Genomic DNA, 27,486 nt, shown 5'->3' with positions numbered 1-27,486 from the left:
ATTCAGACATACAACTTAATATATTTATGTTTGAAAAGAAAAACACAGGTGTTCTCTCTAATAAAAGTGGGAAAATTCACATGAAATACTGAGGAAATATTAATTAAAAGCAAATTCAGTCCCAAGGGTACTATCTACATTGAGCAGAAAGGTTCATGTGTTCCTTTTGTATTTTTTCCTAGCTTCATGATTAAGACCACGATTAATGATTACAAACATATGACTGGCTAACTCACTGTCTCACATTAAGAAATTGAATCTTGGTTTTCATAAACTAATACAAGGCATGACTGGACATAAAAATAATTACGTGGAGTCTTTATAATCCATTCAATTTCTGTGTTGTTAAAACACACAAAAAATTTAAATATTTAATAAGAGTTTTTAAAACGCACAATGAAAGTGAACTATTACCAAACTTCATTTACATTTCCCTTAGTTTTAAAAATGCTATCTTGCCTACTATACTTACTAATGAGAAGAAATAAGTAGAACCACAAAGAGGTGATTCTAGATATAACATTTTTCTTTTTTCTTCTCTTATATCCTATCTCAGTTACGTAGGAGTTGAACTACTTTCACATGAGTAGATACAATGAAAGGTGAGCACCAAACCTAGATATGTGGCAATATGAAAATAGAGGTCATCTCGATCTTGAGGGTCATAGAACTTTAAGTAGATGTCAGAACACAGATCATCTTCTGTGCAAAACACTTCCAAGCCCTATAAATTCAGAAAGAAAAGAATAAAACAAATAGCATTTTATTAATCTTGCAATTGCTATATAAGCCACAAAATGACAAAAACCTTCCAATTAAACATCTGTATTTTTTACTTGTCGGTCTTGTATTTATAGTTTCCAACTATAAATTTGATTCAGTAATGCATACCCATATAAATATATATAAATTTCCTAGGAACAAGACTTGTATCTCTAAATTTTATAAAATTCCTTTTGGTGTTGAATACTTTTATTGATAAAAGTTTTTGTGAATTTAGTATTTTGGAATTCAAAATTGGCTCATGTCTTCTCATATCTTCTTCAAATACAAATGTTTATCTTTCTTTTGTAATTAATTATTATGTCAATCTGACAAACTGATAATAACAATTCAACTAGTAACTTGTAGTTATTCTTAAGAAAACTACGAGCTTTGTGACTGTTGTGTTGGTGAGGCTGAGGCAGGACAGGAATAGACAATGAAATGATGAAAGCAGAGTCCTTGGTTCAAACACAGGCTCTCACCATTTACTATTTAAGGGAAGGAAGAGAGGAAATGAACTCTTAGAATCTCAATTTCTTTATAAAATAGGACATCATCTACCTCATAGGGATTGTCATGATAACAAAATATTGTACATAAATTGCCCAGGACACAAAAGACATTTAATGTCAATTTCTTCTTTTTTCTGACCATATCTGCAAACCCAGAGGAGGTTTTTAACAATATGTTTCCATGATCCTCCATTAGCACTAGAAATGAAGAGTAGCCTTTTAAGTTAAATGGGAGGAAAACTGGTATATTTCACAAATTTCAAACAACAATGAGGTGCTTAAAATTCCAGTGCTTTTGTAATGCTACCAGGTTATCGGTTAATCTTCAAAGGAAAACAAATGAGTTTATATTGATGTCAAATTAAAACACCTTGGAATCTCACCTTTTAGGGGTTAGTTTCCAAGGTCAGCATGTAGGGCTAACATACATATGGACATATGCTTATTTATGGTAATGGTGGGAAGAATTGCCCATATGATTTAACTGGTTATTTTATTCATTTCTCTCACCTACCAAGCTGAAGGCTAAATTAATATAACTGTGAAGATACTAAAATTCCATTGAAGAGTTAACTTTGTATTAGCTTCCAAATTTTACTCTGAGGCTTAGCTGTTATGAACAGATGGTGCGAGTCACACTGGATTATTCTGCATACATTATCCCTGCATAAACCTAGAAACTCTGAGAACACACGAGTGAGAAACTCAAGGCAGCACACCCTCTCCCTCTTGCTCTTGGAGCCAAATACATGTTCACAAACGACCTCTATGTAGAGAAAGCAGTTATTTATAAATTTCTAGCTCATCCAAAAGAAAGAGCAGCACAACTCAGAGTCCACTTGCTTGCAACACAACATACACTGTTCAGACACGCCATAGGTGTTTATAAGTTAATAAACCATTGGTTAAACTGAAACTAGGACAATCATTCACCTAAAACTGACATTCCACTTGAACTCACCAAAGGCATGAGGCTGTGCCTCCTTTTGTAAATGCGGCGGACATCTTGGAGTGTTATTTGGACTACAGGTTTCTGTAAAAGTAAAAAGACAATCTCAAATGTCAACATTCTGACACAGTTAAAAGTTGATATTTAGTATCAGAAAGCAGAAACAAATGACCAAATCTTGTATTCTCAATGTGTTACAAAGTGAACAATCGGAAAGGGAGACCTTAAGGCATATCTGGGTTTTACATCCTAGTCTGCCCTTTTTTACTTTATGACCTTGGACAAGTCTTCCTACCTCCACTCAGTACCAAAAAAATAGGGTAATACATTCATCTTTCAGGTCATTGCAAGGCTGTTGAGAGACACAGAATATTAAAGGATTGGGATAGATGGCCTCTCAGGAATTTTGCTATTCTTTTATAGAGCAATGGTTTGCTTAGTACTGACTCATCTTTTTTAGAATCCTGTCTTTGTCTCCTTAAAAACAATAGTGTATTAAGGCTCACAAACAGCTATAGTATAAAGCAGGGCCTCTAATTTTTTCTTTATGAGGACAGCAATCTTCTTGTTTCTCTAGAACTTTAAAATGCTAGTAAGAGAAACAAGGTAAGAAATGGTGATGAGATTGGCTAAAAGGTGACAAGTTCATTTTCCTCTTTTTGAGTGGGAGAGATCGATGCTCATACTATGAATCCTGAAGCTATGGCACACACTCAAATATTTTTCCAAAAGTTTTTCGCCCCAAGCTATAGTAACCGTAGTGGTCAAGCCAATTTATTTCACCACTGGAGAACGCACACCAGCAATGTGCAGTGCTTCTATTGGAGGGTTTGGTGAGTGTGCCCCACCCCCTGGTGGACAGAATTATTATAGCTTCGTCTTTCACTTGCCAAAAGCATTACAAGTTTTAGTGACGTACAATGACTGACCACCCTGGAGAATTTCCAGGGTGTAGCCTTCTATGGCAGAAAACACTCGTGTTCTTTCAGCTGCTCTGCCAAACACCATCAGCGTGTATTATGGTTTCTGTTCTTTTAATGAACCACTCCCCAAAGGGGCCAGATCTAGATAAACAACACATCTTCATACGACTTGGTGTAGATATCTGAGTTCACCTTAACTGTGACTGGCTGCACCATCACAGTAGGAGCCCCACAGCTGCCCTATTGCAGCACCTCTACAGTTCATTGGGAAAGATTCAGATCTACTGATTTCGTTGGTAATAAAGGAAAAGCAACATGGTACCAACATGGGCATACATATACATAAAACATTCGTTTCTTCAAAATCTTAGTATATTTCACTTGTCTTTTTCAGTAGAAGGGTATAAAACTCTCATGACCGTTTACTAAAATGGGGAGGTGAAGTGTTTATTTTCACAACACTGAGAACAAGTGACCCCAAAATCAAAACTGATCAAAAGAGCTCAAACCCAGACTCCTTAGGATTACACAGGGAGACTGTGAAAGACAGATGATGGAGGGGGCGGGGGAGGTAATTTTAATCCTCTCTAAAATCAGAGAACACTGTGGTAAAGTCAAGTTCACAGTAAAGAGAGTATAGGTGAATACTCCAATACTAAAAGAGCTCTCCATCTGACCCTGCAGTCTTCACTTACTGGGTACCCATTGAGGGGTTGAAAGTACAGGTTGGTGTCAGTGATGCACACGTGTCCAGGATTTGTCACTAGAGGGGTCACCATTTCTGCTTTGCATTCCATGTGCAGCTTTTCAGAAACACTTTGGAATCTGATAATTTTAAGCAAATGCCAAAAAGAAAAAAAAAAAAATTAGAAACTGATCTACTTTCTGGTTTAACTTTAAGAGAGTTACAGTGTGGCTTGCATAAAATTTGTCTAAACACTGATCGAATACAAAATAAATGGTAATATAAATTGGTTGCTTAAATAAAACTGACATTCTTTTAAATGGTATAATGAATATTCAGTTTTTAAAAAACAGATGAGGCTATGTACTGCAGAAGGGAAGAGAGATAAGTAAGTGAAGCCAAATAACCCTTTAGCTCAGCTCTTACTCCTTGCAAAATAAATTGATGTTGAAACTACTCTTATATTAACAACATCTTCTATTTTTGTGTCATTAAGGCCTATTTTTATATCACATGGGTCATTTTTGCATTAACAGCATTTATTTCACACTACACTTCATAAGGCTATAAATACACAGTTACAATTACTTGAATGTCAGTTCCCAAGTACAGCTAACCCATAAACACAGTTTGAACTGTGAGTGCCCACTTCTACGAGGATTTTTAAATAAATATTGTAAATGTATTTTTTCTTTCTTTTAATTTTCTTAATAACATTTTAATTTCTCTAGCTTACTTTACTGTAAGAATATATAACATACAAAGTATGTGTTAATTGACTGTATGTTATCAGTGAGGTCAACAGTAGCTATTAGTAGTTAAGTTTGGGGGGAGTCAAAAGTTATATGTGGATTTTTGACTACATGGGGGGTTGTCACTCTTAACTCCCACGTTGTTCAAGTGTCAACTGTGTATTCTTTTGTGGATTTACTGCAGTAATACCAATCAAAGATGATTTCTCTACTACCTCCTTGGAAATTCTATTAACAGTAAAAAAAAAAAAAAAATCCAGTCTTTGTGCTTTACTAATTAAAAAGAATTTAGAGAGGAAAGAACCAAATAATCAATATTTTAAGGCAATTACTTAGTTAAGTAATTGGGTTAAAAATAAATCTCCCTCATGAGTCACAAGACAAAAGGATCCAAGAGTAGTCTTCACTTCCAGTAAGGATGTAAAGAAGACCTCACAGTTCTCACACTAACAACAAAATCCAGCTAGATAAGCAACACAATCCTCATTATTTTAAAAAAACCCATCAGAAAGCTGAAGATGCAAAGAAACCTAAATGAAGGGGACAACAGTTGAGTGGCAGGAGAAGGACCAACCTATTACAGAAGGACCTAGGGGCTGAAGGGTGAAGAGAGATCTTTAGAGAAGCAGAAAGCCAGATCAGGACTGGACAGCAGATATGCAAAAATGTTAAACCCAAAGTAAGCCAAAGGAAGGAATTTGTAAGAGTGGAAATCGGTCATATGTAAAATGGAAAAACAGAGAAAAATTAATAAAGTCAAAAGTTGGTTCTCTGAAAAGATTAATAATATTGGCAATCCCCTGGCAATAGCAAATCCTGACAAATACATAAAGATTTACAGAGCAACATCTTTCATGAACATAAATGCAAAAATATTTTACAAAATATTAGCAAAGCAATTCCAACCATACATGAAAAGGCTAATAAATATATTATGACAAAGTTGGATTTATCCCATGAATACAAGTTTGATTTAACATCAAAAAATCAATCAATATAATTGATATTAGCAACAGAATAAAGAAGAAAAAAATGATCATCTCAGTAAATGCAGGCAATTAGTTAAAAAAATTCTAAGCCTATTATCAAAAATACTCTCAATAAACCAGGAATAAAAAGGCACTTCCTCATTTGGAAAAAAAAAAAAGGCATCTATAAAAAAGTTACTGCTAGCATCATTCTTTAATGGTGAAACATTAAACCCCTTCGATATCATAGCAAGAAGGAGGCAAGACTGTCTACTCTCACCACATCTATTACTGCAACAGTGCAATGAGGCAGGAAGTAGGAATAAAAGCCCTAAGGATTTCTGTGAAACTGTCATTATTCACAGATTAAATAATTATGTACACAGAAAACTATGGAATATACCAAAAACCCATTATGACTCATGAGTGAAATTGTAAATCATGAGACAAAGTCAATATAAAAACAAACCCAACTGTGTACCTATACCCTAGTGACAAATAGTTGATAAATAAAATCAAAGAAATCACAAATCTAGGAACACATTCAACAAAAAGTGGCAGCATTGTGACACTAAACATATACCAATGGGGGAACTGGGTGAGGGGAAAAAGAACTCTGTACTATGTTTTCATCTTTTCTTGAAATCTGAAATTAACCCAAAGTAAACTATTTTAAACAGGGCATTTGGGGTACAGATGGGGAGACTTGAATATGGAGCTATAAATGACATGACATTATTTAAAATTGTTACCCCTTGAGTACCTTGCTTACCACGAGGGCATGGTCCGTGTCGCAGTCTGCACTGTGGTAACTGCGGGTGAGGAGGGTGCTGCCAATATCCGTTCTTCTGGTGATGACGAGGTCAAGCTGGTGCCAATGACGGGAGCGGGGGTGCCTCCATGACACCTGGTGGATCTCTTTGCACTTGAAGAATGTGTTTGTCACGCACAGGCCGTGGTGACACAAAAGCTCAAGCAGTCGCTGACCATTCTCATTGATCTTTCCTCTCCCAAAGTTTCCAAGGCAGGTGGGCCAGGCCATGTGGTCGGCTCCTACTCTTGCGTTGAAGTCTCCAAGGAGATAGAGAGCGTTACTTATGGGAATCTTGGATAACGCTTCGTCCAGTGCATGGTAGAACTGTTCTTTCTCTTCGGTGGTGGCGCAGAGGGTTGGGGCATACGCGCTAAGAATGCTGACTGGGCCGAAAGTTGTTGACAATCGGAGGGTAAGTAATCTCTCTGTGCCTCCTGTGGGTGGCTCTATGGAGTTAACAAGCGTGTTCTTCACGCCCTCGTGGTAAGCAAGGTGCGCATAATGCCGAAGAGGTTGCACCACTCCAAGATGAAGGGTCGCCCACGCATCAACACCAGTTGTGCCAGCAACCCAGTTAAGACCCAGCAATTCATCAACAAGATGGAAGATGCACTCGGCGAGGGAGTGGCGGCAGATGACATTATCGAATCCAATTGGCCACGTCTCCGCGATGCCATATACAACTCCGCCATTATTGCTTACGGGAAGAAAGAGCGGAAGAACGCTGACTGGTATGAGGCTCACTGGGAAGAAATGGAACCCGTGATCGAGGCTAAGAGGAAGGCCCTACTGGCTTACAAGGTCACGCCCACTCCCAGTACACTTCAAGCTCTACGGGCTGCCAGGAACAAAGTCCAGAAGACCGCCCGCCACTGTGCCAACACCTATTGGCTAAACCTGTGCAGAAGCATTCAGGAAGCCGCCGATATAGGCAACGCACGAGGAATGTATGAGGGTATCAAGAAGGCAACAGGCCCAATCCCCTCCAAGATCGCCCCCCTTAAGTCCAAGACAGGTGAGGTCATCACTGACCAGGAACAGCAAATGCGGCGGTGGACCGAGCACTACCTCGAGCTGTACGCAACGAAGAACACCGTAACAGACACTGCTCTTAACGCCATCCCAGACCTACCAGTCATGGAGGAGCTAGACACCCCACCTACTGCGGCAGAGCTCGGCAAAGCCATCGACCGCCTCGCTTGCGGGAAAGCACCAGGAAGCGACGGAATCCCTCCAGAAATCCTAAAGAGCGGGAAACCAGTCCTGCTACAGCCGCTCCACCATCTACTCTGTCTCTGCTGGAAGGAGGGTTACATCCCCCAGGATATGAGAGACGCCAACATTATCACCATGTACAAGAACAAAGGAGACCGCAGCGACTGCAACAACTACCGGGGCATCTCTCTCCTCAGCGTCGTCGGCAAAGTATTCGCCCGGGTCGCTCTTGCCCGCCTGCAGACCCTTGCTTCCCGCGTCTACCCAGAGTCCCAGTGTGGCTTCAGAGCTGGCCGATCAACAGTGGACATGATCTTCTCCCTACGCCAGCTGCAGGAGAAGTGTCACGAGCAGCATAAACCACTCTACCTCGCCTTTATTGACCTCACGAAGGCGTTTGATCTGGTCAGTCGAAGCGGACTCTTCAGCTTGCTACGGAAGATTGGCTGTCCACCACATCTGCTTGCTGTGGTCATGTCCTTTCACGACAACATGCACAGCACGGTGTCCTACAACGGCGCAACCTCTGAGGCCTTCCCAGTCAGCAGCGGAGTAAAGCAGGGCTGCGTCCTCGCGCCTACGCTGTTCGGAATCTTCTTCTCCATGCTCCTCCAATACGCCTTTAAGGACTGCAGCGAGGGTGTCTTCATTCACACCAGATCCGATGGCAAGCTCTACAACCTGGCCCGTCTACGAGCCAAGACCAAAGTCAAAGAGGTGCTCATCCGTGAGATGCTCTTCGCCGACGACGCAGCTTTGACATCACACTCCGAAAAGGGACTCCAGCAGCTAGTCACTTGCCTTTCCCACGCATGCAAGGAGTTCGGACTAGCCATCAGCCTGACGAAGACGAATGTTATGGCTCAAGGCACGGGGACTCCCCCATGCATCACCATCGACGGATACACCCTGGAGGTTGTCAACGACTTCACTTACCTCGGGTCCACCATCTCGAGCTCTCTGTCAGTCGACTTGGAGGTCAACCGGAGAATCGCCAGGGCAGCCACAGTTATGGCCAGACTGAACCGGCGAGCGTGGAACAATTCCAGCCTCACTGAGAAAACCAGACTGCGCATCTACCAAGCCTGCGTACTCAGCACTCTCCTCTATGGCAGCGAGACGTGGACCACCTACGCAAGGCACGAAAGGAAACTCAACAGCTTCCACATGAGGTGCCTGCGACGCGTCCTGCATGTCGCCTGGCAGGATAAGGTCCCCAACACCGAGGTGCTGAAGCGAGCCAATATGAGCAGTTTGCATGCAGTTCTTAGCGAGAGACGCCTCAGGTGGCTCGGCCATGTCAAAAGAATGGATGCAGGCCGTATCCCCAAAGACCTCCTCTACGGCGAGCTAGCAGAAGGCAAGAGGATGACAGGGCGCCCAAAACTGCGGTTCAAAGACATCTGCAAAAAGGACATGACACAATGCTCCATCAATCTCAACACATGGGAAGTTCAAGCAGACGACCGCCTAGCCTGGAGGCTCGCGGTCAGGCAAGGTACGTCACGCGTGGAGGCTGAGCGCAACGAGGAGGCGGTCCAGAAAAGATCGAGGCGGAAGCAGCGTCAGCAGCAGCAACAACAGCCATCTGCCTTCACCTGTACCAAGTGCGGCAGGGATTGTCACTCCTGAATCGGACTGCACAGCCATTCTCGGCGGTGCAGATAGACTCTCAGGAAGCTACGCCATCGTCTCTCGAGACGGACGGCTGCCGACGACCCCTTGAGTATTCTAATGATATGGAGCAGTTGTTCTCAACCTTCCTAATGCTGCGACCCTTTAATACAGTTCCTCATGTTGTGGTGACCCCCAGCCATAACTAAAGCATAGTGATTAATCACAAAAACAATATGTAATTATATATGTGTTTTCCGATGGTCTTAGGCGACTCCCATGAAAGGGTCATTCGTCCCCCAAAGGGGTTGCAACCCACAGGTTGAGAACCGATGGTATGGAGGAAAGTCAGAAAATATCCTTTTAACAGATATCTGTTGAAGTAGTTATGAGTGAAAAGTCATGATGTCTTGCAATGTAATTTCAAATGGTTCAGAAAAAATTATACTCATATATGTTATTATATATATAATACGAACATATACATATTACCTATACATACATACATGACACATACATATATACATACATACATACATTATGTATATGTATATACACAGAAAACAAGCAACTAAGAACATATACATGTAAAAACTAAGGCCAATTTGGCAAAATGTTAACAAATTAACACCTGGTGACTCAGAGTATCTGTAGTCATTATATTATTCTTTTAACTTGCAAGGATTTAAAATTTTCAGAATGGGCAGTAGGAAAAAATAAATATAGTTATCCTGTATTTCTTCAATAAAAAGTATTTCCTCAGAAATATGATAAAAGCTTGTATTTTTTAGCAAAACTTTACCTTTCTTTTAAATGAAGTATATAAATACCGGAATATCTCATTTTGTATTGTAAAAATTTCTTCCCCAAATTCTTCAGTTAGACATCTTGGAGACTGGATAAATTAAAACTTTCATAATGAACAATTTTTTAAAAAAAATAAGTTTTGCAACTTAAAAAAACTATTTGTTTATTTATTTATTTATTTTAGAGAGAGGGGAAAGGAGAAAGGGAGAGAAACATCACTGTGTGGTTGCCTCTCACTTGCACCCCCAACTGGGGACCTGACGTGCAACCTAGTCATGTGCCCTGACTGGGAATTGAACCAGTGACACTTGGCTCGCAGACTGACACTCAATCCACTGAGCCACAGCAGCCAGGGCCTTGAACTTTAAAAAATAATGTTATGCTGAAGCCCAGGATTGAAGTCTAAACTGCTACTTAGAAAAATTATGTAGGAGGAGGTTAGGGGATGGAGGGACAGAGCAGGAAAGAAAAAGGAATCATGGACATGGACAACAGTGTGTGGTCGCAGGGGCAGAGGATGGAGGTGGAAGAGGGTATAATGGGGATAAACAGTAATGGAAAAATATATAAAAAAAAATAAAGTGACAGGCATAGCAAAAAAAAAAAAAAGAAGAAGAAGAAAGAAAATATGTATTCTAAGTAGGTCAAAAGAAGCTAATTATTCTTATTCCTTTTCCTTTCTAAAATGGAAGCTATTCTCCAGGGCAATCCACTTACCTAATATATCTTATGTGTATAAAAATGAAAATGAGTGCCATACAGGTGAAACAGAAAAAGAACCAAACATAAACACAGAAAACACATCATTGGCCAGATGGCTTTAAGGGCAAGTTTTAAGGGTCACAAATCTCACAAAGACAGCAATAAAACAGAATATTACAAATTAATCTCATTTATAAACATAAGCTTCTAGCAAAAGCCTAGCACATAATAATATATAAATGAATCTATTCAACCAATACTTTCTACTTTGTCCTAAGCTGGAATGATTACAAATGCAAAAATCTAAAATAAAAATGATACCTGGTGGATAGAAACTGCAATAATTCATACATAACATTCTGTACCTATTAAAGAACCTACATATAAAGGTAATGAAATTGATCACAAAGTTTAGCAGGGCTGTTGAAAATAAAATGAATACAAAAAAAATCTACTACATTCTATATATCAACAATAAACAGAAAATAAAAATATTTAGGATAGAATTTACAACACAAAAATATGAAGTACTTGGAATAAATCTAGCACATGAGACCTTTGTGACAAAAGTCATAAGGAAGACATTACAGAAGACCTAAATAAACAGAGATTCATTATAATTACAATCAAGATCTCAGCAGGCTTTCTTTTATGAAACTTAAGCTGATTCTAAATTTATATAGACGTGCTGAAGGCCATGAATAGTAAAGACACAGTTAAAAAGGAAGTAAGGTGTGGGGCCCTGAACTACCAGATATCAAGTATAGTAATTATAAAGCTATAGTAATTAATACAGTAGTACTGCAGATAAAGATATAGACAAATAATCCAAATCTATTAATATAAGGAAATCTACTTAACAAGGTAAGAAACAAGAGAACAGGTTAATATTAAGGTATAATTGTTTTCAAATCTTGGCTAATGTAAATAGTGCTACTATGAATATAGGTGTGCATTAATTCTTTTGAATTGGCAATTCAGGATTCTTAGGGTATATTCCCAGAAGTGGAATTGCTGGGTCAAAAGGCAGTTCCATTTTTTATGTTTTAAGGAAATTCCATATGGTTTACCACAGTGACTGCACCAGTATGCATTCCCACCAACAGTGCACTAGAATTCCCCTTTCTCCACATCCTTGCCAGCACTTGTTTATTTATTAATGATGGCCATTCTGACCAATGTGAGGTGATATCTCATTGCAATTTGCATCTCTGATGGCTAGTGGTGTTGATCATCTTTTCACGGGTCTCTGGGCCATCTGTATGTCCTCCTTAGAGAATTGTCTATTCAGGTCCTTTGCCCAGTAGATGAGTGGATTAAAAAAACTGTGGTACATTTACACAATGGAATACTACACAGCAGGAAAAAAAAAAAAAGAAGGAACGCTTGCCTGTGTGGCAGCATGGATGGAACTGGAGAGTATTATGCTAAGTGAAATGTTAGTTGGTAAAAGACAAATACCATATGATATCACTTATAAGGGTAATTTAATGAACAAAATAGAACCAGAGGCATGGGATCATGGAACAGACAGACAGCTGTAAGAGGGGAGGGTAGGATGAGGCCTGATTAAAAGAACGGGAAGGCATTAGTCAAAGAATATGCATGAAAGACCCATGGACATGGACAACGGTGATTGACCATGGAGGTGGGGGTCGAGCTGGGTGGAGGAGAGTGAAGGGAGAAAAATGGAACAACTATGGTAACATAAACATTAAAACTTTAAAAAATAAAGTATAATTATTATCAGAAAATATACTGTATACTTAGAAAAGCTAAGAAAATTAAAAAAATATTAGACCAGTAAAAATGCAGTCTTGTGGTCCCTACAGGATACCTCAGAAAGGTACCTATCACAATTTGAAGGGTCAGGAAAGACTTTCCAGAAAAACTGACAGCTAAGCTGAAATCAGAAGAATATGGAAGAGCGAGCCAGGTGCAAAAGAGGAAGGTTGAGTACTCTCAGTAGAGGGAACATGTACTGAGGCTCAGAGGTGAGAAACCAGGGAGCACACTTAGGAACTGCATTTAATGCAAAGAATTGGAGCACAGAATTCAGGAGCAATCAGTAACTCTAGGTAGTCAACAAGGACTAGAACATAAATTGTTGTGTGCCAAGTAAGGTTAAGATTTTATGCTGAAGGCAATGGGAAGTCTTGAAGAGTTTAAACAGTGATACAATTAAATACGTTCTTTAGAAAGAACATATTTTAAAAGTACAATAGGTACAATGGGGCAAAACGATTAGGGAAGGGAAGCTGGAGTTAGGTAGACAAGCTGAAAGCTGTCATAGCATTCTGAGTGGGAGGTGATGGTGGCCTGGACTGACGCAATAACAATGTGAAAAGATTGATGTTGACAGTCCAGAAAGACCTTAGAGAGCATCAGTCTGCAGGCATGAGGACAGATGCCAGGATGGAGAAGAGTGGCGGAAGCCCCTGACATTGCTCCTGCACTGAGGTGGAGCCACTCTCTAAGATAAGCACATTTAGGGTGAGGCAGAGGGTAACGTCAGTTGTGGACATGCTGAGCGAGGCAAACAGAAGACATCTGCTGCTTTCATAACTAGTAAATAAAATCATTAAAAACTTACCTGTTTTGACTTCCAGCCAAGATGGAGGCCTAGATAGACATGCTGAGTCTTCCTCCACAACTAAGAAGGAGTACAACTACCTCAAAACTAGAGACAACCAGGAGTTCCAGAAAACAGAGCTGCATGGAAGTCCAACAAACAAAGAAATAAAGAAGAAATACTCATCCAGACAATTAGGAGGGGAGAAGCTAGGGCAGAAAGGATGTGGTGTGGTGGTGGCAACAGCGGCAGCAGCAACTGGCCGGCGGAAAGTGCAGTCACACATTTTAAAAAGTCAGGAGGGACACCTGGGGAGCTCTCCCAACACCAGACCAGACCATGCAGTTCATGGTTCCAGTGCCAGGGAAAATAAAGCCTCATTGCTTCTGACTGTGCAAACCAGTGGGGGTTGGGGTGGAGGCAGAAACTGCTGGTCTCTTAGTAGAGTTTGCTTCTTTAAAGGGCCCCCATGGTCCTAGAACCTCCGCAGACCCACCCACTCTGGGAATAATGGCCAGAGCAACAGTTAGAGAGGTGCCAGTCCATATGGAAGTGGGAGAAGTGCCTGGATAAGGGGTGAGTGCTGAACAGGCGGCATTGTTCCCTCTCAGACCCCCCCCCGCCCCCCACAGCACCACAATGTGGTGAAACAGGTTGTCCTGTACTAATGAATCCCTAAGGCTCCGCCCCTTACAATGTAACAAGTGGGGCAGCTCCTCCTAAGACACAGAGGCAAACAAATACAGGAGCCTGTCAAGATGAGGAGACAGAGAAGTATGGCCCAGAAGAGGGAATGGATCAACATTCCAGTGGGAAAACTAAGCGATGAGGAGATAGCCAACCTACCAGACACAGAGTTCAAAACAATGGTGATAAAGATGCTCACAGGCTTGACAGATATGCTTGATTGAATATGGCAGACACAAAAGGGAAAATGTGAAGGTAATGCTAAATGAAACAAAGGAAAATCCACACAAAACCAATGGTGAAGGGAAGGAAACCAGGGTTCAAATCAATGATTTGGAATATAGGAAGAAAAAAAGTTAACCAATACAGAATGAGGAAACAAGACTTGAAAAAATGAGGAGAGGTTTAGGAACCTCTGGGACAACTTTAAACATACCAACACATCCAAATCATAGGGGTACCAGAAGGAGAAGAGGAAGAGCAAGAAATTGAAAGCCTATGTGAAAAAATAATGAAGGGAAACTCCCCAAACTTGGCGAAGGAAATAGACATACAAGTCCAGGAAGCACAGAGTCCCAAAGAAGCTAGACCCAAGAAAGATCATACCAAAACACATAACTAAAATGTCAAAGGTTAAAGATAAAGAGAGAATCTTAAAAGCAGAAGAGAAAAGAAGAGAGTTACATACAAAGGGGTGTCAAAGGGGTGTCTATAAGACTATCAGCTGATTTATCAAAAGAAACTTTTCAGGCAAGAAGGGACTGGCAAGAAGTATTCAATGTGATAAAAAGCAGGAACCTACAACCAAGATTACTCTATCCAGTAAAGCTATCATTTAGAATGGCAGATGAAGTGTTTCCCAGACTAGGTAAAGCTAAAGGAGTACATCATCACCAAGTTATTATTATATGAAATGTAAAAGGGGACTTAGTTAAGAAAAAGAAGATCAAAATTATAAACATTAAAATGACAAGAAACTCACAACTATCAACAACTGAATCTAAGAAATAAAAACAAAATCCAGCTAAGTAAACCAGAATAGAAACAGAATCATAGGTATGGGGATCATTTGGAGGGTTATCAGCTGGAAGGGGGAGGGGAAGAAGGAAAAATAAGGAAAAGGTGCAGGGATTAAGAAGCATAATTGGTTGGTACAAAATAGACAGGGGGAAGTTAAGAATAATATAGGAAAGGGTGAAGCCAAAGAACTATATGCACAACCCATGGACATGAACTAAGCAGTGTGGGATTGCTGGAGGAAAGGAGGTTACTGGGCAGAGGGGAGCAAAGGGAAAAAAAATGGGGACTACTGTAACAACATAATCAATAAAATATACTTTAAAAAAACAAACCTTACCTGTTTTTATCAAACGATGTTCTAGCCAAACGTGATTGCAAAATAGCTGTTATCTATTAAAAGAGAATCATTTAAAAAGTATGGATATAAGTATTTATAAGTAAAAATCAATACAAGTTAATTTATAATAAAGATACAGATCTTTAGAAACTCTTACCATAGCAGTTTGATCCCCTAGTTTCTCAAGGCAGGATGCTCTGTGAAGCTACAATATTATAAATATACATGAATTTATTTTTTTCTCTCGGATGATATAAAGATCTTTCCTCAGAAGCAATGAAAAATAGCAATCATTCTGTTACTTATTAAGAGTTAAGATTGCTCCTGATACATTTATGGCTTCTTCCTAATATACCATTTTCAAATTTAACATAATCAAGTAAATATGATTCATATATATAAGAGATTAGGGTTTCAGTAAGATGTATATATATAAAACTTTAAAAGGAAGTTTCTGCCTAAGTTTGCTTTGAATTCTCTGCCAAGTAAATGCCTGAGTGAGGCACTGGCTTACCTGAAGCAACGTCTCCACAACATCTTCCACTTTCCCTGAAACATCCAATTCAAAGACATATTCCATTTTGCCCTAACAAAAGAAAGAAAAAAAAAGAAAAAACAGAAACAAAAGAAGAAAAGAATCATGTCAAACAATACGTGAAGAGCATTAGCAAATCCCTGGCTGAATGCTGTATGTATCCGCCCAGTGTGTCCTCCCTCATGCCACCCAGGAATGAGCTCCAGGGAGCAGAGCCTGTGGGACTTACTGCTATGTTATGTTCTCGCTTCTGCCGACTTTGGACTCAGTTTGCTGTTCTTTCTTTAGTTCCCTGAGGTGTACAGTTGGGTTTTAAAATTTGAGACCTTTCTTTTTTTTTTTTTTATCATAGGTGCATTTCACTATAAACTTCCCTCTTAGTACTGCTTTGGCTGTATCCTACAGATTTTGGTATGCTGTGTCTGTGTCTGTTCTGTGATATTTTAAGATTTCTCTTTATGTTTACCCTTTGACTCATTGGTTGTTCAAGGGTGTTAATTTCCACATACTTGTGAATTTGCCTTCTGCTATGAATTTCTAGTTTGTTTGTTTTTTTCATTGTGGTTGCAAAGGATACTTGGTATGATTTTAATCTTCTTAAATTCATTAAGACTTGCTTTGTGACCTAACATGTGATCAACCCTGAAGACTATTCCATGTGTACTTAAGAAGAAAGTGTATTCTGCTGCCGTTGGGAAGAATGTTCTTTGTGTCTGTTAGGTTCATTTGGTCTGTAGTGTTAAGTCCTTTGTTTCCTAATTAATCTTCTGTCCAGACGTTCTATCCAATATTGAAGGTGGGGCATGAAGTCTCCTACTATTACTGTGTTGCTGCCAATTTCTCCCTCCAATTCTATCAAAGTTTGCTTCATATGTTTAAGTGCATATATTGAGGTTGGGTGCATATATGTTGTGATGGTTAATTTTGTTTGTCACATGCTCTTCTCTCCTCTTTCCCCTGAGGGAGAGTCTGCTTAGCTGCATTGGCCTTGCCTGCTGTACCACGGGTCCTCTGGAGCAGCAGCAGGAGGCTCTGCTCTTTCTTGGTTTTGGTGGACCTCAGGCATCTAGCGCAGGCCAGGTCCTGTCAGTGCTCCGAGATGGGCAAGACAGAGCCTGTCCCTCAGGCAGCTGCCTCCAAAAGTCAGAACATTGAACATATGGTCCAGGGCTATCTTTCCCTCCCCAGGGAGAAGTTGGGAGCTGGGAATTTCCTCCCAATCATATGGCACTGTGCCAGGGTGGGGTAGGGGAGCTATGAATTTTCCTACTAGCTTCAGTGGGGCTGATTTTATGCTAACCTGGAATACAGCAGGTTTTAATAGGTTTTCAAATTCCTCACAAAGGAAGCTGGTACATGCAGGGTTGTTGAAGTGTCCATGAGAAAAACAAGGGTCTGGGGTTTCCTAACCTGACATCTCTCATCCTTATTACTGATGTCACTATCTGCAACACTCTCCAACCTTTTTTAAAACTGAGAATCCTTTGGTTTTCTAATTCACATGGGAACAAAAGACTTTTTCTTTGCTTCCGGCAACCTCACTCATTTCCTTTTACATAATGTTTCAAGGAACCGAGTGCAGCTTTGCACTATAGGTGACTACCAGGAGAGCCTTTAGAGGGAGAGCACCCCAGGCAGTGGTTCTCAATTTGGGGGTGTGTGGCAGTGCTACACACAATGGAGGAACAGTGTATTAGGGCATTTAGTGAATGGGAATAGGCTGTAATTTGAGGGACAGCCCCACAAAATAAAGAACTAGCCTGCCCCAAATACCAACAGAACCACCTGAGGGTAATTAAATCTCCGTATTTCTAGTTTCTGAGTAACCAGTGCATACAACTGTTTCTGGTACATAAAACCCAAAGGCCACACTGCATGTCATAGTTCACGCATTCCACAAGCTGCTGGCTGAGAAACACACCTGAACTGGGACTGAGATTTGCCTATGAGACTGTGTTTCCCCAGAGAGGGTGATTTTTCCTAATTGACAGAGGTGTCATTATAAGGAGCACTAGCCCTGTCTCTAGGTCTTGTAAAAATTCTCTTTTGGTAGAATTATCCCTTTACAATACATTAAGCTGAAGCATAAAAAATTAAATAAAACACAAGATGGTTAAATGTAATGTCTATGCTTACTTGACAAATCCTGGGAAACCAGATATTATATTCATGTCTACTCCTACCCAATTAAGAGAATTTATAAGTTATTGAATTTATTGAGTTCTCAAATAAGAGTATTTTATAACCCATATTTCTCAAAAAAATTGTCAACAATATCTAGTAAATAATCTTATAAATGATGTATGTTCTGATTTCAATTTTTATTCTAGTAATTTAAGCTTTTTTTTTTTTGCCTATTAAACACATTTTTTAAAGTCAAAAGGTAATTGAAATCTCTTGGACTAAAATATGTGATTCCCTTGGGTAATTCTGTTGTAACTATTAGGTAATAAGTTTTTAAATACCCACTATTATTATATTTGATTAAAGATTAAAGATGTTAATAGTCACGAAAGCTTACTGTATAAAAGCACTATATTAATTTATGGAAATAAATGAAAAGCTTTACTTACTCTTTCTATTTTATATGGTGCAACAATGTTGTGTTCTTTAATAAAATATACCTGAGAAAGACAAATCAATATTTATGAAATAAAAATGTTCATAGTAATAAGTTACTATAAATTCAGATATTATAAATTGAATTTAAATCATTACATGATCTCCAATTTCCAAAAGCATTTACATTAATATTAGTACAGCTTTGAGTTTCTGATGTTGAAATAACAAATATTAAATTAAAGAGATACATCAAGGCAACACAGTATCAACTACTACTAAATAAATAAAATATCTAAGATTTTTCATGAATGTCATTATTTGTATCAAGTAACCAAGTAGGTTAAGGAAGCAAACCTAAGTGCCAGTTTTCTTAAAAATGAGTAAAACAAATCGCTGTGGCATGGCATACATTCATTAATACAAAGAAACCTCCTCCCTAGAGGCGACCTGGACACACAGCGCTCTCACATGCCCGGGCCACCTGTCCTTACACTGCATGTTAGGAACTGTGTCAGACAGCACCATCATCTGCCAGAGCTGACAGTCTCTGCGCACTTGTGCTTCTCTCCCTGCCTTCTCTCCTGTTGTGATGGAGGCTCTTCCTGGACTCTCAGAAACCAGTCCCTCTACTAGGGCACTGAATGTGGACCTCCCCCACCAAAAACTTCGCTCCAGTGATCATATGCTGCACTCTCTCCCATTTGATACAAACCATAGTAAAAATCCCTCCACGGTCTCCAGCTTCCTTTGGCCATCCCTCTGCTCCTTTTTGTGGCAAAACTCTTTGCAAGGGCCAACTTCACCCTGTCTTAGGCCCAGGACAGGTTTTCTCCCATACCACGTTCCTGAGACCACTCCTGAGAGGGCCATAAAAAATGCACAAGATCTCCATGTCACCAAATCCAAGAGGCCCTTCTCCGGACTTTCTTGACTGTTTCTTGGAGCACGTGACAGAGCTGATGGCTCTGCCTGACGCAGTTTTCCACTTGGCTCCCCCGCCACCTGCTCCTGGTTCTGCCTGACCTCACAGCTGCTCCTCTTGTCTTCCTCACAACCCTGCTCTCTTCCCAGCCTCTTAACGTTCCTGAGTGCTCTCTGCAGGGCCTTCTCAGGCCTCTCTGTCCACACCCAGTCTCAGGGAAACCTCCTCTAGACCCAGGGCTTAAAAATGTGTCTCAAAACTGCTGACTTCCAGTTTACCTTTCCGGCCTCTGCTTCTCTGAAGCCCCAACAAATAATTCTAAATGCCTGCAAACGTCTCCTCTGAGAGGTTGCATTCTAAATAAAGCCTGCTTCTCTATCACAATAAAGGACACCACCTAGTTGGAGTTGTTCTCTTTTCCTTTACACTTGGAACTAGTCCATTAGCACATCTGTTTAGTTTTTATTCAGAATATATCCAGACACTGACCACCCTTCACCCTTGTTCTGCTGTCATCCTGGTCGAGAACACCTGGTTTCTGAACACCTTTGCTTCCACACTTGGCCCCTACAGCACATCCTTTGCCCAGCCTCCAGAGAGATGTACAAATACACATGGTCAGATCATGCCCCTTCCCTGTCAGCTCTCCAGTGGCTTTCCTTTTCTGTGTTTTACTCTAACCCCTGACTGTGGCCCAGAAGGCCCTCCATGACATGGTCTCTGTCACTGCTGGAACCTGCCTTCCCAGCACTCCCCTCGATCCACGGCCCAGGCACACTCACCCTCCCTGCGCCCTCTGCCTGTAGAGGACATTTGGACCTCAGGGCTTCACTCCTGCCACCCTCTGCCTCTGAAACACCATTTCTCATGGTTCACTCCCTCTCGCCTTCTGAGTGGTGTGCCTTCAAGTAGGACCTTCTCAGTGAGGCGTACCTGACCATTCTATCTAGACTAGCACATGTATCCCTTATCGTAGTCTATCCTTTTGTCCTATTTTCATTTTCTTCATGACATTTATCACTACCTGACATTATAGAAGATACATGGGGAGGGGGAGCTTCAGATATTTTGTTCTTCCCTATATCTCTAAAACCTTGAATGCAATACTTATTCAGTGCATGAATTAAAACTATTCTTTACACACACACACACACACACACACACACACACACACACCCTCTTTAATCTACCAGTAAAAGAAAATTTGGAAGCAAAACTAAATCCTAAAGAAACTAATATACAGTAGTCCTTCCTTATCCATGGTTCCACTTTCCATGGTTTCAGTTACCTGTAGTCAACCTTGGTCTGAAAACATTAAATGGAACATAAACAATTCATAAGTTTAAATCGTGTGCTGTTCTGAGAAGCAGTATGAAATCTCATGTCCTCCTTCTCCAATCACCCAGACATGAATAATTCCTTTGTCCAGCATATCCACACTGAATATGCTACCCACCCATTAGTCACTTAGTAGCTGACCCGGTTATCAGAAGACTGTCATAGTATCCCAGTGCTTGTGCTCAAGTCACCCTTATTTCAATAGCCCCAAAGCACAAGAGCAGTGATGATGGCAATTAGGACATGCCCAGAAAAGCTGTAAAGTGCTTCCATTAAGTGAAAATGTACAATGTATAGGAAAAACCATGATATATACATAGGGTTCAGTATTATCTGCAGTTTCAGACATTCACTGGGCGTCTTGGAATGTATCCCCTGCAGATAAGAGGAGGCCATTATGTTTCTGAAACACTGTGACCTAGTAAATAATAAAAAAAAACATAGAAGTTGTATTTCTTGATTGTGTATTTAACACTCAGGAAGCTTAAAATAAAACTTGAAAACAGTTAACCTGTGTCTAGTCATGCCCTGGTGTTAAAAGAGTTGATTTTGAGTTTGTTTGATATAAGACCTCTTCTACAAACTATTAAGAGTAGGTGGGAGAATTTGAGGGCTTTATTTCTAAGCCCAAAGTTACTAAAGTTTTACCAAAATGTATATTTTTCTAATGGAAACCATATTTCCAATTGAAAAGTATTTCTTCCTTTCAAGATACAGACTTTTCAGAATAAGACAATGATATAGAATGATACTATAGAAATAAGGAAAACATAAGAGCAGACTAGCATTATTAATAATGGTGTTCTCTCCCAAAGTCGGCGGCGGCAGCCATCCGTCTCGAGAGACGATGGTGTAGCTTCTTAAGAGTCTATCTGCACCGCCGAGAATGGCTGTGCAGTCCAACTCGGGAGTGACACGGTATCTGTCTCCTCCCGTGTTGAATCGACATCTTGCGATGACGCTGGAGTGTCCTCTCCAGTGGAGCTGAAGCTACAGAGCCTGGGCAGGGTGATATGGAGGGTCTGCTGTTGCCCATGCAGCAGACCCCCCCTCTCTTCGCAGCTGAAGGGTCCAAGGGAAAGACGGAGTCAATACAGCTTGGCTTCAGGTGCGCCGCAGGAGTTGCCGGTGTTGACTACAACGTCAAACCGCCTTAGGGACTCCGGCTCCGGATTTTCTGTCGGGGTTTACTCCCTTAGCCTTTCCCCTGAAGAGGTATGCCGCAAGGCAGCGGAGGTTTTTTGGAATCAGAGTTTTCCTTCTCTGATGTGCCCTGAGTAATACACAGCTATAACTGTTTTCTATATGTCAGTTAAAGTCAAAGATAGAAAGTTAAAGATAGACTATGAAATGTTTTCTGCCTTAAAATTAATGGACTCATGGGTGCAGACCTGGAAAATCATCTAATCTGATCTCTCCCAGCTTTCATAACATAATTTTCAGTATACATTAAAAAGTGTTCCATGACCAAAGGATTTGGTGATCTGAAAACAGCTGGGAGCACTCTCTGCTCCTAACCTTTGGCCTCCTTGAGACTCAATGCACTTCTCTATGTGAAAGCTTTGAGTCAAGTCCTGAAATAAAAAAATCTATGTATCTTTGTTTCCCACAGTTCTTCCTCCACTTATTTGATCACAGAAAGATTTTTTTCTTTGAATACTTCAAGGAACTAGGGGTCTAGTTTGTAGCTGAGGCAACACTGATCTCCTCTAACCCTTTCATTTTAAAGACGAAGGTAAAATCCAGAGCCAAAAGAAAGTGGTAGATAATCTCTACTCCTATCTTACTGACAATTTTTCAAAAATCTACAGACAAATAAAGTATATGACAGGAGAAAAACCATGTTTTAGTTTATCTCTGTATTGCCAGTATTAAGTACAGTACTGGGTGCATAGTTGTATACCAAGTAAATATGGAATGACTAAAAAGTCATGATGCCAAGCATCACAATTATACAAAGCTACATATCCTGAGTCCCTGCCTTGACTGTCATTATGAGTCAAGCTGATATCCATTTAAGTGGCTGATGGCCTCCCAAATACCAAATGAGGAGGAGGCCACAGGAGTGTTGGGATCCTCCTGGGAAAGTACCAAGACTTGGAGCCCTGCGCAGGTGAGGTGAAGGAAATGAAGCCCGTAGGACCTGACTGGAAAACTGGGAAAGCTGGGTGCATATGTGCCTCAATGCTATAGCCAATGGGCCCCGGTGGGAATCAGGCCATGAGAAAATGCTTTATGTCCTTTGGGGCTTGCCCTGTTCTTTTACCTCCCTTGATCGCTTTATTGTACTAGCAGCAGAGGTTTTAACTTTAACTTAAAATGAACTCACCCTTCCCTATTTTATGGCCACCTGAAGTCTTTGTGTCCAACACACCCGGACCTGAGGGAGATCTCAACTTTCCTTCAATTGTTATCCCTGAATGATATCTGTTTTCTGTAATCAGCACTGTTTAACATTGGTTGATGAGCTTTACTTGCATGCTATATGCCCTTAAGCTTACTGCACTCAGTAAAAGATCTTGGAGGAAGGCAATCAAAGCATTTGTCTCTCAGACATTTGCCAGTCTTCTCTTCCCTAGCACAGGCTGCCGGGGAAGTCTTCATTTCATCTGTGACACCAAGGGATCTCTGCGGGTTGGGGTACCCAACACAGGAGGAACCGCAGTCCTTTGATATCAATCATCAAACAGGGCCAGGACTCCTAAAGATGAAGCTACAGCCTGCGGGTATCACACACTTAATAAACATTAATTATCTCATTAGGGATCATATCTTTTAAAAATATATATTCCTTAGTGATTAAACTGTTTAAAAGAATGTAAACATCTATTTCAATGGCCTTCATTTGAGATTCCTACAATTTAATCATGCTTAAACACACACACACATACACACACAAAATGTTCATTCAGGTTAGGACAAAATGTTTACTATGTGACTTACCTGACTGAAAATGAGTGAAATCCCCCCAGATTTTGCCCTAAAATGCAGAAAAAAGTTATTAAACATATATACATTTTTTTTGGTAGAAGTAAAATTAAACAGTGACAATGACATACTTTGCAAAGTGTCTATTGGCTCCATTTTCTCCATGTTTTCCTATTTTTATGCAATCTCTCAAAGGAATCTGTACAAAATTAAGAGAAAAATATAAAAATAAGCAAAGGTAAAATATATTCAAATAACAGGAATGTCTATTTTTACAGTGGATTTACCTTAATAATGGGCTGGGATATTGCATCTGGTTCAAAAATAACTGATTTTGAACATATTTTTAAGGAGCCCCTGATTCTCCTAGAGATCAAAGTACAAAGAAAGGGTTATTATTAATGAATGTTAACAAAAGTCACAAAAGAATTATAATACATTTTAACTAGAAAGCATCAACTAATAAAAGATCAACAAAAGAATTAAAGAGAAGGGTAAGAAAGATTAGAAAATATAGCAAAATAATTTTCCTCATCTCCTAGGTTAACGAAATCTGCATACACTGTAATACGGATTCATTTGGTGAGCACTTACCCATGCATTTTATCTGTGTTACTTCATTTTGTATTCACAACTACACTCTGAGGAGCAGAGAACTGATGGTTAAGAAACACTGATTCTATCCTGTCTTTAGTAAATCCTTTTAACTCTCTGTATCTAAAAAACTATTCAGAAGGCAATACTAAAATTGACTATGTAAGAGAGCTTTTTCTTACTTATTGTAATGGCAAAATAAACTGAGTTTGAATTTACCACATAAAACTCTTTTAACAGTGATTTTGGGGTATGATTCAGGAAAAAATTTGTTCCATAATAATAAGTAATTTTATTTTACTTTATTTATTTATTTTTTTTTTTAATTTTTTTTGTTTACTTTTAGAGAGGGGGGGAAGGGAGGGAGAAAGAGGGAGAGAAACAGCAATTTGTGGTTGCCTCTTGTGCACCCCAAATGGAGGACCCGGCCTGCAACCCAGGCATGCGCCCCGACTGGGAACCGAACCAGCAACCCTCTGCTCTGCAGGCCGACACCCAATCCACTGAGCCACACCAGCCAGGGCAATAATAAGTAATTTTAAAGAGTACCAATTAGATTTAAGATTTTTAATTCCACTTCTTGGATTTATATCTGTCATCTCTATATAGTTTAAATCATCTATTGGTTGGAAACTTACAGTATCTAAAAAAAAAATCACACTGAGAAATATAGTCTTACAGTCTGAATACTGTCCCTGCTCCTTCTACCATAACCAGAGTAATACTCCCTGTTCTTTTGTGGACAGGAAGCTTTCTACCTTCAGTGCTCAATATGTATGTATTGAATGGATGAAAAGATTCATCATGGTAAAGGTTCATGATAGAGTTTGCAATTTTTCATTCTGAAAGGATTTTTTACATCCTTGATTTTACATCATTTTTTCCATGCTGTTAACTGTACTTACTTTTCAAACATCCTAAATTCCTTAAGAACAACTTAAGTACTTTTATAAAAATTTCTTACATATACAAATAGAATAGAAAACTCCAAGTACCAATCACCTAGCTTCTGCAACTGTTAACATGAGGTCATTCTTGTTTTGTGTCTAACTGCTGGGTTATAGAGAAAATTCTGAAAATTATACACTTCATAAATACATCTCTAAAGATAGACTCATTAAATAAATGACCTATCATTATCACACCAAAAAAATTAATAATTCCTTAATGTCATCAAGTATATAGTCAAATACATACAAATCAAATTTTTAATTTAATAATTGGTTTGTTCAAACCAAAACCCATAGTCCATATTATACTTAATTGATAATGTCTCTTATTATCTCTTAATCTAAAACAATTTTCATTTTTCTACATTATGAATTTTACTGAATGCATCTCTGCGGTTTTCCTCTATACCATTTCCTTCAAATAATTGACAAAATTAAGACTTAACCAGACTCCAGTTTGATTTCTGACAAGAAATGCTTCAGTGGCACCGTGCATGTACTTCATATCAGGAGACTCCAATGGGTTCAGGTGATGTCAGCCTTGATATATACATTATAAAATCTCGGTAGCTTTTCACCTGCTAGATTAGGCAGCCATTGAAGATTCTGTCTAGATCAGGGGCTAGCAAACTTTTTCTATGAAGAGCCACATAATAAATATTTTTAACCTTTGCAGGCCATATGGTCTCTGCCACAACCATTCAACTCTGCTGTTGTAGCAGAAAAGCAGTCACACACCATACATAAACAAATGAGTGTGACTGTGTCCCAACGAAACTTTATTTACAAATTAGGTGGCAGGCCAGATTTTACCCAAGAGCTGTAATCTGCATCTATGTAATGAATGTAGATCCATTATTCATTAGGGATTGAAATTTTTATCATTTCTCTGTGTTTATTATCTAGACCTCCTTAACAAAGAACAACTTATCTATGATATAGGTGCCCTGAAAAGCAATTTGTACAAGGAAACAAAAAAACTTGATCCTTTACCTTAATCAAGTTTCAAAAAAAAATCAGTTGGTTTCCTAGTATTCTTCAAAAGTAATATATATTGAGTTCATGGATTTTAACAATTCTGATCTATTTCAATCCATTGTAGTCATTATTTTTCGATGCTTAATTTGTCCCATATTTTTGCCCAACTCTTTAAGTTGATCTTTGTGTACTTTTGATTCAAAGTACAGTAGTTTTTGATACCTTCCTTATTTGTCAGTATGACAAGATGCTCCAGACTCTTCATGCACCTTTTCTGCCCCAGAGAGACTCAGTCTGTTTTCTGAGGAGCCATTATTCCTTTTAGTAGGAAGTGAGATTCTCAAGAGACCATAATCTCTGAACTCTTTGTTACTGAGTGGTTTCTAGGCCTTTCCAGAGGGAAGAGCTAGAAAATACCTTCTTTTAAAAGAAAAGTATATAAATCTATATAAGTATTTCCATTAAAACATAAAATTACAAGGCTTTTACTTAACTCCTTTAGCATTAGATTTGTATCTATTTTGTGCTGACAATCTAAGTCCTGGTATTAGCATATTACTCATTTGCTTTAACTTATATAAATCTATGTGCAAGTGTGCATAAAACAGTTCCAAAATAATAATATCAAAATCATTAACAATAATATTGCCACTAAAAAGTTTACAACTTTTTTGCAATTCGTTTTCAACTTAGGATATATCTTACTAGAGACATAGTCAAATTATTATGCTGTGAAGTTGATTAAAAAAATTCTTCTCTATGGTAAACCCTTAACTTTATATAGTTAAATTTATTTGTTTCAATTTATGATTTTTTAAATTTACTGTTGAAATTTAATTCTGTATTAAATATGTAAAGAATATTTCTATGGTTCCAAAACCAAAGTTATAAAATAAGGTACAACCAGAGAGGCTGAGTTGTGATCTCCACATTACCTACCACCTAGATTCCCCCCTCTTCTGTGCCGATAACCTTTTCCATCAACTTTTAGTTTATGCTTTTTAAAGTATATAAATTATTTTTCAATTTTAAAAACATAATAAAAAATTATTCCCCCCTTTCTCATGTGAAAGATAGCATACAATACACAGTATTCTGCCCTTTGCTGTTTGCACTTAACATGCTCATCACTCCACTGCGGCAGAGAACTTCCCTATTCCTTCGTCACAGCTGCATGGTACTCCACTATGTGTACTCTGTGTGGTTTATTCTATCAGTTCCTTGTTGGACTGTTTCTAGTCAAGTACCGCTATAATAAAGAAACTTGTACATATATCCATTTATAAACTGTCCAGTGTATTTTGAGGTTGTTTCCCAGAAGTAGCATTGCTAGATCAATAGGTTAATGCACATGCAA

General features: G+C 39.3%; 1 protein-coding gene across 1 annotated transcript in view; it reads right to left on the bottom strand.

Annotated features, from left to right (window-relative positions):
- The window catches only part of NSMAF (neutral sphingomyelinase activation associated factor), a 68,420-nt gene that overhangs the window by 23,174 nt on the left and 17,760 nt on the right, over positions 1–27,486 (bottom strand). The window contains exons 3-12 of the mRNA XM_090283659.1: positions 23,895–23,973; positions 23,739–23,806; positions 23,623–23,659; positions 18,431–18,481; positions 15,837–15,908; positions 15,480–15,527; positions 15,323–15,375; positions 3,845–3,974; positions 2,239–2,310; positions 616–724 (exon numbers count right to left, since the gene is read on the bottom strand). Of these exons, the coding sequence (XP_090139785.1) occupies positions 616–724; positions 2,239–2,310; positions 3,845–3,974; positions 15,323–15,375; positions 15,480–15,527; positions 15,837–15,908; positions 18,431–18,481; positions 23,623–23,659; positions 23,739–23,806; positions 23,895–23,973 (719 nt within the window). The remainder of the gene's footprint in view (positions 1–615; positions 725–2,238; positions 2,311–3,844; positions 3,975–15,322; positions 15,376–15,479; positions 15,528–15,836; positions 15,909–18,430; positions 18,482–23,622; positions 23,660–23,738; positions 23,807–23,894; positions 23,974–27,486) is intronic.

The sequence above is a fragment of the Furipterus horrens genome, unplaced genomic scaffold (genome assembly GCF_987537825.1).
Source record: "Furipterus horrens unplaced genomic scaffold, mFurHor1.1.pri manual_scaffold_7, whole genome shotgun sequence".
Taxonomy (NCBI): Eukaryota; Metazoa; Chordata; class Mammalia; order Chiroptera; family Furipteridae; genus Furipterus; species Furipterus horrens.
The sequence above is the reverse complement of the archived record's forward strand: the minus strand, read 5'-3'. Positions and strand labels throughout refer to the sequence as shown.